The sequence below is a fragment of the Trachemys scripta genome, chromosome 12 (assembly GCF_013100865.1).
Source record: "Trachemys scripta elegans isolate TJP31775 chromosome 12, CAS_Tse_1.0, whole genome shotgun sequence".
Classification (NCBI taxonomy): Eukaryota; Metazoa; Chordata; order Testudines; family Emydidae; genus Trachemys; species Trachemys scripta.
This window is the reverse complement of record NC_048309.1, coordinates 43,374,043-43,390,418: the sequence shown is the minus strand read 5'-3', so window position 1 is coordinate 43,390,418 and position 16,376 is coordinate 43,374,043. Positions and strand designations below refer to the sequence as shown.

Here is a 16,376-nt window from a genome sequence, read left to right as displayed (position 1 = left end):
GCTATTACTTTTTGAGCCTTTGGATAGCTGTTCTTCACATTCTTTTTTGGCCTTCCTGATTATATTTTTACACTTCATTTGCCACAGTTTATTCTCCTTTCTATTTTCCTCATTAGGATTTAACTTCCACTTTTTAAAGGATGCCTTTTGCCCTCTCACTGCTTCTTTTACTTTGTTGTTTAGCCACGGTGGCTCTTTTTTGTTCTCTTACTATGTTTTTTTTTTAATTTGGAGGTATGCATTTAAGTTGAGCCTCTATTATGGTATCTTTAAAAAGTTTCCATGCAGCTTGCAGGGATTTCATTTTTGGTGCTGTACCTTTTAATTTCTGTTTCATTAACCTCCTCATTTTTGTGTAGTTCCCCTTTCTGAAATTAAATGCTACAGTGTTGGGCCAGTGTGGTGTTTTCCCCACCACAGGAATGTTAAATTTTATTATATTATAGTCACTATTACCAATCGGTCCAGCAATATTCACCTCTTGGACCTGATCCTGTGCTCCACTTAGGACTAAATCAAGAATTGCCTTTCCTCTGGTGGGTTCCAGGACTAGCTGCTCCAAGAAGCAGTCGTTTAAAGTGTCAAGAAACTTTATCTCTGCATCCTGTCCTGAGGTGACATGAACCCAGTCAATATGGGGATAGTTGAAATCCCCCATTATTATTATTGAGTTTTTTTTTATTTTAATTGCTTCTCTAATCTCCCTGAGCATTTCACAGTCACTATCACCATCCTGGTCAGGTGGTCTGTAATATATTCTTCTTATTAGAGCAAGGAATTACTATCCATAGAGATTCTATGGTACAGTTTGGTTCATTTAGGATGTTTACTTCATTTGTTTCTACGTTTTCTTTCACATATTTAGATTCTTTGTCAGAATCTGGGAATGAGCGACAGGGGCTGGATCACCTGGTTATTACCTGTTCTATAAATTCCCTCTGGAGCATCTGGCACTGGCCATTGTTGGAAGACAGAATACTGCGTCTGGAAACATTTCAGAGAATGCTACCATGGAGGTGCTGGACTTCAATCTCTTACCTAGCAGCCTAAATTTGGCCCCCGGGACCTCTCTCCTATCCTTCCCTATGTCATTGGTACCTACATGTACCATGACCACCAACTCCTCCCCAGCACTAAACATAAGCCTATTTAGATGTCTCAAGAGATCCACAATCTTGGCACCAGGCAGGCAAGTCTCCATCCGGTTCTCCCGGTAATCGCAAACCCAGCTATCTATGTTTCTAATGATCAAATCACCCATTGCTATTACCTGTCTCTTCCTAAGTAACTGGAGTTCCCTCCCCTGGAGAGGTATCCTCAGTACAAGAGTGTACCACAATATCATCTACTCCAGTTAGATGTTCTCCTGCCCTGGGGCTTTCATCCTCCTCAACAGCACAGAGGCTGTCAGACCAGTGGTGGGACTTTTCTACTGTGTCCCAGAAAGTCTCCTCTGTGTACCTCTCTTTCCCTTAGCTCCTCCAGCTCAGCCACCCTGGTCTCCAAAGCCCGTACTCAGTCTCTGAGGGCCAGGAGCTCCTTGCACCAAATGCACACATACGCCACCTGTCCATAGGCAGGTAAACATACATGCTGCATTGGGTGCACTAAACTGGATAGCCCCCCACTCTGTTGCTGGATTACTGCCTGCATTCTCTTTTTACTCCTGAAGCTGGTTCCTTTGTTGATGTTTTGTTTTTATCAGGTGTTTTTTAGCTTAAGTTTAAAGAAATTTAAAGAATGTTAAGTGTATCTAGCCCCTCCTCAGATTCCCCCTGTAAACTCCCTCACAAAACTCCCCTCTTAGCTGTTCCTGTTCACTAGCTCCTCTGGTCGCTTAGGGGTGGGCTTTTTAAAGCCCTGGTCTTCCTGAGTAGCCCCACCCCCTGGTTAAATGTTGATGGGTGCTAAAGGGCTTAGGGATCACAGCCTCATTAAGAAGCTCTCAGCTCTCAGCCTTGCCTAGCAGGTCGCTAGGCTCAGCACATACACAGTCAGCACATGGTCTCCCAAACAAACAAATCACACAATATATTTTAGTCAAGCAGTAAGCACCCCACAAACACAAACACACACAACAAACTTACCCCAAGGGTCACATAGTCGCTCTTCCTTCTCCTGGAAAACTCCCTGGCAACACTCCCCGTTAACCACTCTTCTTCACTAGCTCTGTTCCTGTTTGAATGAGCAACTTGCACAAGGGCACTAACACTGGAGATACTTCCCTGGAGACATCCTAGGTGCTGGTCTCCCTGTCTGGGCTGCATCTCCCATGATGCACCATGGCTCCCCTCTGAGCAGTGGAGCATGGGAGGGGCATGGCCATACTGGTTTCTACCAGTTCCTTCCCCTGCAGCAGCTTGCTGTGTCTCCGGGCAGGGGGATATTTACCTGGAACGCTGATTTCTTGGCATGGGAGCTGCTGGTGCACAGCACGGTGGTGGAGTTATAATGCTGGTACCACCCTTTGCACAGGCTGTCTGACACCACCTCCTGCTCTGCCTTCAGCAGCCTGTTGGTGGTGGTGTTCACTCCTGTCTGACTCTGCCCATTCACGCTGCACTCGGAGCCTGGGCTGACATGGTGATTGATCTCTGGCAGGGGGATGGGCCTCACCCACTCCATCAGCTCTGTGCTATGTGATAGCTGCCATGGGCGAGAGAGAGAGAGAATGGACCCGGATCAGCACAGGGATCGGAGCTGGTGTGGGGCAGCACCACCCGGTTGGAGCCTGGACATCTGTCCAGGGAATGAGTGTGGGGTCACTGGGGGTGGAGTGATGGGATAGGGGTGGTACGTGCAACAGTGTGCATTCACTGGGGGTGGGGTGATGGGATGGGGTGGTATCTGAAGCAGTATGTGGTTACTGGAGGTGGGGTGATGGGATGGGGCAGTGCCCTGGCAGTGTGAGGTCAGTGGGGTGGTACCTTCAGCAGCATGATGTCATTGTGAAAGTTCTCATTGTTGAAATCAGGGTGCTGGACCCAGTGATGGGCCTGGATCCATTTCCAGTTCCGTCCCAGCTTCATGAAGTCTCAGACTCCCAGGTGAGAAAGATGTTGCTGGAAAAGTCAAGGGGACGGTAGGGTGGAGCTGTCACAGCCACAGGAATCATCAAATTCTGGAAAACCTGCCAAGATAAATTGGTTTCAAATTCAGAGGGACTCTAACGTTTGTTTTTCTTTCTAAATGACTGTTTCATGGTATGAGTTTTTAAGAGGGACAGTAACTAACCATTGGAACAATTCACCAAAGGTCATGGTGGATTCTCCATCACCATCAATTTTTAATGAAGATTGGATTTTTCAGAAGATCTGCTGTAGATAAAAAGGAATTATCTGGGGATGTTCTCTGGTCTGTGTTGTACAGGAGGTCATACAAGATGATCACAATGATCTTGGAAGCTATAAATCATTGAACTGTATGGCAGAAGAAGGAAAACATACATGGAAAGGTGTAAAGCCATAACCTGGGTGTAACTTTGAAATGTTGTAAGAAGTTGCATACAAAGGGGCCTAGGCTGGGCCAACACAGGAATAAGGTCGCTGGAATGAATGAAACATACAAATAAGAAAAGGATCAAAGAGTATTTTGTGCACCATCGCCATCTACTGGATATGGATGGCAGTAGCAGGAAGCCCAGATCTGCCCTGAAAATGACCCTGGAGACAGAGGTCACCGTGTGACACACAAATGGTTGCTGACCCATCAAAGAAGATGTTGAAGTCCTGAAAGGAGCCTGTGGACAGCCCATTCCCTCCACCAGGGTTAGCAGCACATGAGAAGAAGTGCTGAAAGTTCTATTTCCAGAAAAAGTCATTCTTGCCTTTAAGAAATGAAACATCTCGACTTTTTGTTTTGAAATGTTGTTTCATTTAGAAATGAAGTGAATTATTTTTAAAAAATATTTAAAAAAAAAATCCTATAAACTGAACTGAAATCAAAGGAAAAAAACATACCCCCTGCCCCCAAATTCTGCTAAGTTCAGTCCTTGAAGNGGGGGGGGGAATAGTTGGAGATTGGTTCTGCTTTGAGCAGGGGGTTGGACTAGATGACCTCCTGAGGTCCCTTCCAACCCTGATAATCTATGATTCTATGAAAGCAAATGAAATAGAAAAAAAAAAAAAAGTTGGTTCTCAATCAACTTTTTGTTCCAAAATTGCATTTAAGTTCAAAACTCAGCTAATTATAAAATAAGAGTGAAAAACAACTGAACAGGACCCAAAATTAAACCAAAAAGCAAAAAAAAAAATTCTGTTTGATGGAAACACCCCAAAGTAAATGACACCCCCCGCCCCAAAATATGTTTTGAAACAATGTATTTTTAAAAAAAAACAACGAGGAGTCCTTGTGGCACCTTAGAGACCAACAAATTTATTTGGGCATAAGCTTTCGTGGGCTACAGCCCACTTCATCGGATGCATGGAATGAAAAATATAGTAGGGAGGTATAAATACACAGCACATTAAAAGATGGGAGTTGCCTTACCAAGTGGGTGGTCAGTGCCAACGAGGCCAATTCAATCAAGTTGGCTGTGGCCTGTTCCCAACAATTAACAAGAAGGGGTGAATATTCAGACTTAATTTGATGGTGTCAAGTTTCCAAATTAATTCCAGTTCTTCAGTTTCTCATTGAAGTCTGTTTTTGAAGTTTTTTTGTTGAAGAATGGCCACTTTTAAGTCTATTTTAGGCCTGAATAAAGACCGGGAGTGGCTGGGTCACTACAAAAAGTAATTTTCCCTCTGTTGATATTCACCCCTTATTGTCAACTGCTGGGAACAGGCCACAGCCACCTTGATTGATTTGGCCTCGTTAACACTGACCCCCCACTTGGTAAGGCAGCTCCCATCTTTTCATATGCTGTATATATATACCTGCCTACTGCATTTATACCTGCCTACTGTATTTTTCACTCCATGTATCTGATGAAGTGGGTTTTAGCCCATGAAAGCTTATGCCCAAATAAATTTGTTAGTCTCTAAGGTGCCACAAGGACTCCTCGTTGTTTTTGCTGATACAGACTAACACGGCTACCCCTCTGAAATGTATTTTTAGAGTTTCTGATTTGGCAAGAAAAAAATTAAAAAATAATTTTTGGGAGGAACCCATTTCCCCCCCCCCCCCCCAGATTGTATTGTTCAGCCCCTGAGTGAAAAACATAGTGATTCGCTCAGCCCCACTCCTGGTGTGAGCTCTCCGGAGTTGGGAAATCAACCAGTCGCTCTACTCACCAGTGTGATGTGGGAAAAAAGCCATGGAGAGCAGTAGCAGCATCCTTGGTTCAAATCCAGGGGTTGGGATTGGAGGATCTATCTCAGCCCTGGGGCTTATATACAGTGGGCAGCAGGGACAGGTCCCTGGGAAGAGTTGACCCAGGACATACAGGGTCATGTGTCCGGCTAGCAAGAAATTCCCCAGCAGTAATGTGTCAGGGGTGGAGATTCCTGGGAGGAAACCTTGAGCCACATCCCCATCTGCATCATGGGAGGCTTCCTTCCTGCACTGGTGCCTTCCCTGCCCCTGGCTGGAGACGTGGCCAGCTCGGAGGCCCCCCAGCTGCAGATGGCAGAATCCCCCCTTGTCTGTTCTGCCCCTGGATGCCTGGATCCCCAGATGTTCAGGCCAGCAGATTCTATTCCATCCTCCCATCTGCCTTCCTGAATGACTCTGGCTGAAGAACCTCATCCAGCTCCCCGGACTGAGCTCCATCACTGGTGTCCGGTGAACGCCTCTTCCAGCAAGGCAGCCAGGTTGGGTCTGACACCATCCAGAGACGGAGAAACCCCGCTGCTGGTTGCCTGGTTAATCCCCCTCCTTGTCCCACCCGGGGGCCTCCTTTCCCATTGGATTTGGTCAGGCTTGAGATTTCCCTGTTGGATCTTGTTCTGCCCTTTCCTGCTGGATTCAAGAGCCTCCCAGAGCCCAGCTTTTTTCTCTTCATGAAGGTCCTTGTGCCCTGAGCACCAGACACTTCCCCAGTGACTTGTGGAGAAGCCAAACAGAGCGAGTGCTTTCAATCTCTCCCTGCCAGGCACTTTCTTCAGCCCTCCAGTCATTTGCCTGGCCCTGTCCTGCCCCGTCTCCAATTTGCTGCCATCCCATTTAAAATGTGCACCCTAGAACTGGGCACAGGATCCCTGGAGCCCCAGCGAAACACCCCTCCCTGCCTCAGCTCACCACGGCCCTGTTGACACAGCCAAGGACAGCACTAGCCCTTGTGCTGCAGCATTGCACAGGCAGCTAATTGGGATTGTCAGGTCGAATTTGGCTGGAGAATTCTGCCCCAGCTGGGATGGGAGAGAAGCTGCCTTAGGAGGGTTCTTGGTTGTCTTGGGTTTGGGTCGGGGGGAGCTGGGGATGCAAAGGCAGCATTAAAATCCTTCAGCAACCTCAGCCATATTGTAAGGCCCAAGACCTTTGTCTGCAGCCACGTTAGAAGAACAGGAGCCATGAGCTAAGTAGCGGAGGAGACCCTGTCCCAATGACACCCACCATCACCAGATAAAGAAACGGATCTTGAGATGCTTAAAGAAAACTTGGTTTGGTGCAGTCTGTCTGGGAAGAAGCCACTTATCAGTAGTTGTGGTTGTGAATTCCTCATTTCTTTATTGTTTTGTCTTCATGGTCCCCACCTCTCTATTGTTTATCTGTATGATCTCTGTCTGGTTCTTTGATTGTTTCTGACTGTTACATAATTAATTTTGCTAGGTGTAAATTAATTAAGGTGGTGGGGTATGACTGGTTAGAGAATTTTGTTAGGATTGGTTAGTAAAACATTAGTAGAATAATTGGTTAAGGTACAGCTAAGCAAGACTCAAGTTTCACTATATAAACTGGGATCCAAAGGGAAGTTCTTTGGGAACCACTCCAGGACAAAGCCCCAAAGATCAGAGCTGCCAGACCCTAACACTCTGCCAATGACACTGTGTAGAAACTGAAGTCCCCCACATGGACCTGATCCTGACTGGCCAGCAGGGAAAAGTTCATCTGTCTTATTGAGGGTGGTGAGCACTGTGTGTGTTGCGTGTGCGTTCTGTTTTAGTGATTGTTAATAAATAGAGGTTAAGTAGGATATTTCTGTGTAAGGCTCTTTCACTGGTAAAAGACCCCACAAACCAGCAAAGGATTAAGCCCTGAGTCCACAGGGAATGGGTGTTTACCTGGAGCCCACGGAGGAGTACAGCCTGGAACCCACAGAGGGGTAAAGTTAGGTTACGCTTGAGCCCTAGGAACGGGTAAGGGTGGGTGCCCTAGAGTATAAGGTTATGCCTGAGCCCTACAAATAGGTACGGGTGGGTGCATAAATTAAGAGGGTTAAACCTTGTGCCCTATGAACTGGGTAAAGGTGGGTGCCCCTAGAGTGTCTGAGTAACAGAGAATTTCCCAAGAGAAACTGTAGGGCCAGGTATTAAATTATGTTCAGTCCCCAAAGGTCAACCAGGCTCTGAGCAGCAGTGCAAGTCCAGAGTCTATCTATCAATTTATCCATCCATCCCCATACTCTCTCTCTCTCTCCCCATACAGCCCCATATCTATCTATCCCCATCCACACCATCTATCTATTTGTCAATCTGGCCGAAGAGATATCTGATACATTAGTGGTTATCTTTGAGAACTCATGAAGGTGGGAAGGATCCCCAAGGCCTGGAAAAGGGCAAATATTGTACTTCTCTATAAAAAGGGGAATAAGGGAACCCAGGGAATGATAGACCAGTCAGTTTTATTTTGGTACCTTTAAAGAGAATGGAGCAAATAATCAAACACTCAGATTTAAGCACCTAGAAGAAAATAAGCTGGTAAGTGAGTTAATGTGGATTTGTCAAGAAAAAATAACATCTAACCAACCTAGCATCCTTTGACAAGGTAACAAGACTTGTGAATGGGAGGAAGCAGTAGATGGGATTTATCTTGACTTTAGTAAAGCTTTTGATACTGTCTCGCAAGACCATCTCATTAACAAACTAGGGAAATGTAGCCTAGACAAACCTACTATAAGGTGGCTGCACAACTGGTTGAAAAAGCATTCCCAGAGAGTAGTTATCAGTGGTTCACAGCCAAGCAGGAAGGGCATATCGAGATGGGTCCCTAAGGGATCTGTACTGGGTCAGGTTCAATTCGATAGTATCATAAATGATTTAAATAATGGCATAGAGATTACACTTATAAAGTATGCAGATGATACCAAGCTGGGAGGGCTTGAGAGTGGTTTGGAGGACAGGATTAGAATTCAAAATTATCTTGTCAAACTGGAGAAATGGTCTGAAATAAATAGGACACAATTCAATAAGGACAAATGCAAAGTACTCTACTTAGGAAGGAACAATTCGTTGCACAAATGGAAAATAGGAAATACCTGCCTGGGTACTGCAAAAATACTGCAAAAAGGGATCTGGGGTCATAGTGTATCACACACTAAATAGAAGCCAACAATGTAACACTATTGCAAAACAAGTGGACGTCATTCTGGGATGTATTAGCAAGAGTGTTGTAAGCAAGACACAACAAGTAATTCTTCTGCTCTACTCAGCACTGATTAGGTCTCAACTGGAGTATTGGGTCCAGCTGAGGGTACCACACTTGAGGAAAGATGAGAACAAGCTGGAGAAAAGCCAGAGGAGAGCAACAACAATTATTAAAGGACTAGAACACGTGAACTATGAGGAAAGATTGAAAAAAACTGGGTTTGTTTAGTTTGAAAAAGAGAAGACTGAGCCCGGACATGATAACCATCTTCAAATACCTAAAAGATTGTTATGAATAGGAGAGTGATAAACTGTTCTCCTTAAGCGCTGAGGACAGGATAGGAAGTAATGGGTTTAAATTGCAGCAAGGGAGATTTAGGTTGGACATTAAGAAAAACTTCTGTCAGCCTGGTTAAGCGCTATAACAAATTGCCCAGGGAGGTTGTGAAATCTCCATCACTGGAGATTTTTAAGAACAGGTTAGACAAACACCTGTCAGGGGATGGTCTAGATAATTTCTTTCTTCTGATTTTTGAGTTGTTCGTATCTTATTTATTAAGTTACATTTGTTGATGTTGATTTATTTCTGGGAGATTATTTTAAATTAGGTTGGGCTTACTAAAGTAGGGGGCCTTGATGTCTGGGCTCAGATGCCTGATGGAGGGGACCAGCCTGTCTCCTGTTTGTGATCCTTCTGTCTCTGGATGGGTGTACAGAGTGGAAAAGGAATTACGTAGAAGGGAAACTAAAAATACACTGGTACCGATTTCTCCTCCAATGGGTCTAAATGCGCTCTATTGGCAGGAAGATGTCCCAGGTGTCAGTGACGGGATACCATAGCCAGGAGAACTGATAACACACATAGTGCATTGCTTTTTCACTCATGATTTTCCTTGTCTTTCTAGCAGACCCGGCGTGAACTACTCCAACCCTGGGGGTGAATTCCTCATGGGGTCCAAACCAGTCCCTGGTTACAGCTGTTAGGTACAACAATTGACTGGGGGGCATTCATTCAATTCCCAGGAAAGCACAAATTCATTGTTTTGTAACTTCATTTTTATTCGTTGCTGGCTAAGAAGCAGTGAGAGAAATGCAGCAGGCTGAGCAGTAGGGCAGGGAAGGGGAGGTTAGGAGGCGGTGCTCAGAGCTGTCATTTCATCTGAAATCAGCATATCCTTTGCTAATTTCCCTCCCCATGAACAAACTCCCGCTGGCCTTGCCAGTCCTAGGAACATGTGTGTTTGGAACAGGAGGTGGCCATCCCGGGGGAACTAACATGTGGGAAAGTACCAAAGAGGACAGGGCAGGCTTCAGTTTTAACGTCTCCCATAAATGGTCACCCGACTGGCTGACACGGGGGAGAGGCACAAACTGCTGGTCCTCCCTGGGTTTGGCTTGTGTCCATTACCCCGGGGGAAATAAAACCAGTTGTTTCCCTACTGAAGAGGCAGCCTAGGGGTCTGGGTCGGGATTTCCAAGGGAGCCAACGGAAGCTGGTCTTAAACCTGACCCTAACTCCCCTAGGCTTCCTGCCTTGATGCTCATGGGTTAGGCGCTGCCTGAGCAGAGAGCAATTGCTGGGGGGGGGGGATTCAGCCCCCCCCTGCAAAGCAGACCCTACATCTGGACCAAGCCAAAGGACAGAAGTGGTGAACCTCCAGCCCATGCAGTGATTACAAGCAGGGCTCAAGGCTGCAGCATCCTCATAGTCTTCCGTATCCAGGGGATGAAGGTGGAGACTCTTGTATACACAGCGGGTGGGGTCCCCACCTCTGATCCCCAAGAGACGATGCCCTGGGCTGTTTGCTGGCACACCAGGGGACCCCCAGAGTCACCCTGTGAAATGGAACAAGAAACAGATAAAGAACAGATTTTAGCAGCACCCCTTGCATCACTAGCAACATCCTAGTTCCCCTTTCATTTGTACAGCACCGAGCACAGCAGGGCCTGACTTCTGATCTTCAATCTGAGGCCCAACCACAACAGCCTCATTAACAACAAAAATTTGTCATGGGAGCTTGAAAGAACTTTACCTTGAAAGAACTTTTGCCCTTCTCTTTGTTCCCCACACACATCATGGTGGAGGGGTTATAATCATGGTATATCCCACGAGGATTCCTCGGACACGCAGAATCCGGCATCACCTCCACGTCCGCCTCCTGGAGTGTGTCCGAGCTCAGATTATTGTATGCACTAGTCCGGCCCCAGCCGGCGACACTGCACACGTTGCGTGGAGGCATTTGTTGATGGGCCACGGGCAGGGGGATGAGCCCGACATCTCCATTGAGAGATGCTTTGCTCTCCAGCTACAAACAGGAAAGGACACAAGGACAAGGATGAATACGAGTGCCAGAGCCAATGATGGGCAGAGACATATGAACCCAAGGAGAAATAACCTAAAGCCAGTGTATGGCCATGAGGTTACTGGGGGTGCGGTGATGGGATGGGGGCAGTACCTACAGCAGTGTGAGGTCACTGGGGGTGGGGTGATGGAATGGTACCTGCAGCAGTGTGAGGTCACTGGGGGTGGGATGATGGGGTGTGGGTGGTACCTGCAGCAGTGTGAAGTCACTGGAGGCATGGTGATGGGATGGGGGTGGTATCTGCAGCATTGTGAGATCTCTTGGGGGGGTGGGATGGGATGGGGCTGGGGCTGTACCTCCAGCAGCATGATGTCATTATTATGGGATTCCTTGTCATAATCCTGGTGGGGGTGTTGGCATCTCACAGGAATCACTTGTTGGCTCGATTCATTTTTGGTAATGTTGTGGGCTCCCAGGACGACAATGATCTTGCTGCAAAAGACGAGAGCAACATGTGGGTTGTAGGGGCTAGAACATGTCCATGGTATGGGATGGGCACATGTGGGTCTGACACAGGAAGGCATCTACTTGGGGGGACAAGGCAGCCTGGGGTTTAAAGAAGTGTTTTCGGACTCAGTTCACAGCCAGTAAAAATGTAAAATACCCATTGACACATTGCTGTGTCTGATCCAGACCCAGGACTGGAGACTGGCTGTCTGGGGAATGGGAGATGAGGCCTTTTCACCTCTAGCAGAGCTGGCTCCGATCCATCTTGCGGGGGGACACTGGCTTGCTCAGGTGGGGTGGGGCATGGCACAAGGGCCTTTCCCCTATGGCGGGCACGGGCTCTGGCACAAAGCATCTGTCCAGAGGTGTTTGGGTTCCAGCCTGTGTCTTCACCAGCCCTTGTGCTGTCCCTCAAGCAGCTTCACTCCCTATTGTCCTCCTGGCCCCAGGGTCTCAGCTTCCCTTATCCCTGTGACCCCTCCCGGCTAGATCCAGACAGGGGTCCATGCCCAGCCCCCGCAACCCAAAGACTTGCAGAGCTGTCCTGGGGCTGTGAGCACTTCACTGCCCTGATCTGGGCAATGGGCCAGACCCCAGCTGCTCTCACTGGCTGTAGCTCCATTGATTTACCCAACATTGGTGCTGGACAATGGTTTGCAGAGGCCCCTAGAGACAGGCCAATGCTCCCTGAGCAGATCAGACTCTGGGCTTTGCTCTCCCAGCCTGTCCTACTAACTGCTCCTTCACTGCAACTACCATGGTGCCAGAACTCCCGGCTCCCTCATCACCCACTAACCCCGACCTGCCCCGACATCCCCAGCACAGAGGCGCTTACTCTCCATTGCAGTGAGCGGCCGTCAGCACGAAGTTCTTCGCCACCAGGAACCCTCCGCAGAAGGAGCTATTATTTCCATGCCATATAGCCAGATAGGCCATGTAGGGTCTGGAATGGGGCTGAGCTTCATGGCCCCCGATAATCTCACCTGGGGGTGGGGGGAACAGATTCATATAAAGGGACCCATTTTCTCACTGGGCCAGGCTGGGACTGAGCTCCCTATCCTGAAGGGGAGTCCCCACAGCCTCAACCCACCCCCTGTGATGCTTTCCTGAGGGGGGAGATCCCTGTGCCTGGAACCCTGCCCCCTGCTCCGCTCTGTGCCAGACTGAACACCCCATGGGGCTGGGGGTAAATCTACAGCTCTGACCTATCTGGGTGGCAAATCAGTGTCAAACACACCGGGAGAGGGTAAGTAATTGCTCTGCCTTGAGTTAATGGATTTGGGAGGCAAAGTCAACCAGAAAACCACTGACACATCCCCTGCTGATGTTTCACTTTCCCCATCAAGCCCCAGTGACAAGCCAGGGCTGCTCCAAAACTGGCCCTCCAAATTCTTTTTCAATAGAAAATTGGGTTTTCTAAATAATGAAAAGTTTCTTAGAACACACCTCCTCTCCTCAACATTTTGGCATTTTTCTTTGAAATCTGGTTATTTCCTCCAGTTTTTGACATTTTTCAGTTGAATATTTGTAAATATTTGGTCTTCAATTTTGCCAGAGCAGGGATAGTTAATTATTTTTTGTTAAGGTCCAAATGTCTTGGTCAAAGTATAATCAAGGATAGACTCCACAGAACACAATAATAAAAAAACAACAATATTGATAATAATAATAATAATAATAAATAAAAAGATTTTGGGGTCCATTCAAAAGTGTCCGGCAGTCCAGATGTGGTCCATGGTCCACCTATTGACTAGCTCTACGTGAGAGAGTAAGAAGGAGTGGCAAGGTTTGCAACAGTAACATGCTGTCTCTCATCTGTTTATCCCCACTTCCTTCCCTACCCCTGACCCATTACTGCTTTCGTTTCTCCAGATGTTTGTCACATTTCCAAGATCTAAGGCAACATTATATGCAAACCTGGCCAGCAAATTTGAACTAAACCCTAGTCCCCTAAAGCATTGGGAAGAGGAATTAGGCCAACTATTTTCTGCTAAGCAAATGGAAACAAATTTTAGACAGTGCTCAGAACTACTCCTTGGAGCTACATTTAAGATTAATTCCATGGGAATACGGAGGATGTATTGGACCGCTCTTCAATCGTTCAAAACAGATGCTGCTAAGAGACAAATATTGGTGCTGTAATTCGGCAGGTGCTGACTTAACCCATATGCTCTGGGAAGGCACCTAGATGCTTTGGGCAAAACTGAATTGGAGAGGGTTTGTGTTTTTTTTTTCTTTCAAATAAAATTAAACATATATTTTTCAACCTAATGGGTGTTAATTGGAAGCGGAACAAATCTGAAAGACCCTGGCTAAGCAGAGCACTAACAGTGGTGGAAAGACTCATTCCACAAAAACAGAAATCCAAAATGCGACCAACAATCAGAGATTGGACCATAGACACCCTAAGCTTGGCAGTAAAGAACGGTAGACTGTGTGTAGTGTGGTGGAGTGGCTAAGGGGTGTGACAGGAAGTATAAGAGGGGCCTCTAGCCCAGTTGAGCCTGAGCCAGGGAAGAAGACAGATGTCCGGGGCCTGCTGGAGGCCCCAGGTACTGCTGCTGAGTCAAGGTTCACCCTGACTCTAGAGAAAGCTGAGAGTGGAGGGGACTGACCAGGATTGCTGGCAGGTTAATACCCCAATTAGACAGAGGAGCTGTGGACTACGGAACCCCTTGCTCAGACTGTACTAAGAAGTTGCTGAGGGAAAACAGATGCTGGTCCAGTTTGTTTGTCAGAACCTCAGTCAGCGTGTTGTGGTGGGATCCTCACTGACTTATCCGCCATTGTTAGAGCCCTGTGCTGTCACCCGGTGGAGTAGGTTGGGCCTGGGTCCTCCCTACTCCTGTTGCCTGGGGTGGCAACCTCACCACCTTAGGATGAATGGCCTGTTTGTTGCTATGCCAGGCCTGAGGGTCAGCGCCACCAAGCCTACTTGGTGACTCAGCCCTACCCCACTAAAGGGGCCTCGAGTCCGGACATCTGATTCGCTAACTCCCCAATACTGGGAGGTGCCCCAGTGACGTAGTGAGCCAGAGGGGGAGGGACAATCGCTAACCCACTACACTGTTACAGAGATACCCAAGAAAACTTGTTAGAGACATGAGATGCTTTCCTGGAAGTATCCAAATGATCCGACCAAATGCATGGGCCCCCCTCACCTCCTCTTCTTCTCTATCCACTTCCTTTCCCTCCCCATCTCTATCCCCCTTCTCTGAGTTTTGCTTCTAGTCATTTTCTTCATTGACTAATTTTTCTTTAGTGGGATTTTTATAAGCAAATTGTGTTTGTAAATTGTGGACTACAGTAAGGGATTGATATTCTAACCATTCATATTACAGATAACGTTTCAAACCTAGCTAAGGTAATAGCAAATACTTAATATCTTATGAGAAATTTTGGTATTATGAGGAGTTTATGTATATTTTGTTGTTTGTTTTCTCACTTTCTGTCTTTTCAAAAAATTAATAAAAAGTGAATAGAAAAAAACCTGAACTTTGGGGGCTTTCAATGAAAAGTCAAATTTCCCATGGAAAAATAAAAGCCTCTTCAGACCAGTTCAGAACAAGTCTCAAAACACATGGGTCTCTGGACATGAAATACAATCTAGACAATCAATGTAAAGACTTCAGGGTGGAGGGGACAGAAGGGCAGGGGAAGAGCTAGTGAAGCTGTAGGACAAAGTTGTCACAAGGACAAATGGGGATAAACTGGGCAGGGATACATTGAGGTGGAAATGAGAAAGTCTCTGACCACCAGAGGGATGTAGGATTTAGGAACTGCGAGACTGAAACATTTGCTTTAACCCCGGGCAATCCCCCCCCACCCCCATAGGCAGGCACTCGTATGGGTTAACCCACCGCTGGTTCTGTGGGGTTAGCTGGCCGCTGGGAAATTTCCAATGCTATCAGCCAATTTTAAATCACAGGTAGAGCTGAACCAGTTGAACTACAGATGTGGTTTGAAATCAGTTTAGTTAAACCAATGCAAATCTGTGTGTAGCTCACACCTGACCGTTTTCAGCGATGTCTTAGTAATGTTAATTTGGCATCCAAATCAACCAGGCTACTTGAAAATCTGTTGCTGTTATTTGCATATGGTGCAACCAACATAAACCAGGGCCCCCCTTGTGCCAAGCACTGCACAGACCCCACCAAGATCAGCGCCTTTATTGTGCCAGGTGCTGCACTGAGTCTGGCTGAGATCAGGGGCCTATTGTGTTGAGCTCTGCCAAGACCCTGACCAAGATCAGGGCCCTGTTGTGCCAGGTGCAGCACAGCCCCTTCCCTAAACAACTTCAGTGTAAGCTGACAGCACAGACGAAGGAGCTAGAACACAGGAGTCCTGACTCCCACCCCCATATGCTGCTTTAACCTCTGGACTCCACTCCCAAGCTAGGGATAGAGCCCAGGAGTCTGGGCTCCCAGATCCTACTTAAGATTCCCCTGTGTTTCTCTCCTGCTCTCAACCCCCTGAAACACAGAGAGAGACTATCTCGGTACCAGCTCTGCCACCCGGGTTCCATCGCCCCCAACTCCAAACCCTTCCCTAGCTGGGTCCTAGGAGCCAGTGATCGCCGTGGCAGAAGCATCTGACTCTGGGGAGGAGCCAGGATTTGTAAACAGCCCAGAGAGCTGCCAGCTTCATTCCCCACAATCCCTCATCCCCCAACACTCACCAGCCCCAGCCCCGGGGGGCAGGAGAAAGGCCACGGGCAGCAGGATCAGGAGCAGCATCGTCACCGTCTGGGGAAAGTGACAGTGCTCATGCCTCAGCCTTGGGGGATTTATAGAGCCAGCAGCAAACCCCGGATCACGTACGCTCTCCCCTCGTGGGGAGCTGGGACCACATAGGCGCCCTCAGAAACCTCAGCATCACATCGCTCACATGTTGGGGACTTGAGGGAGGGACCTGGTGGCTGGAAAACAACCTCCCTCTGGGGGAAGGAGCCCAGGTGAATGTCACTCGGAGTGTGGGCGTCTCTGCCCCCTCTCCCAGAGCATCTGGGATCAGGGCCCCCTGGGGCTTGCTTGGAGCCCAGCACACCTGGCACCAAGCTCATCTGGATCTCGCCATCTCCTCCCTCCACAGCTTATCTGGTGGG

General features: G+C 47.6%; 1 protein-coding gene across 1 annotated transcript; it reads right to left on the bottom strand.

The window, feature by feature from the left end:
* Nucleotides 1-10,148: 10,148 nt before the first annotated feature.
* LOC117885896 (mast cell protease 3-like) lies at nt 10,149-16,011 on the bottom strand. The gene is made up of 5 exons (XM_034787425.1): nt 15,951-16,011; nt 12,108-12,255; nt 11,122-11,257; nt 10,496-10,768; nt 10,149-10,298 (listed from the first exon to the last, which is right to left on the bottom strand). The coding sequence occupies exons 1-5, from the start codon at nt 16,006-16,008 to the stop codon at nt 10,149-10,151; spliced, it is 765 nt and encodes a 254-aa protein (XP_034643316.1). The 5' UTR covers nt 16,009-16,011.
* Between the last annotated feature and the right edge of the window lie 365 nt (nt 16,012-16,376).

Bases quoted from the DNA above. Each gene is read 5' to 3' on its own strand.
- LOC117885896 (XM_034787425.1), bottom strand. From the start codon at position 16,008: ATGCTGCTCCTGATCCTGCTGCCCGTGGCCTTTCTCCTGCCCCCCGGG. The intron at 10,769-11,121 runs GTACAGCCCCAG...TCCTGTTTGTAG, and splicing joins ATGACATCATGCTGCTGGAG to CTGGAGAGCAAAGCATCTCT. The intron at 10,299-10,495 runs GTAAAGTTCTTT...TCCATTTCACAG, and splicing joins AGGGCAAAAGTTCTTTCAAG to GGTGACTCTGGGGGTCCCCT.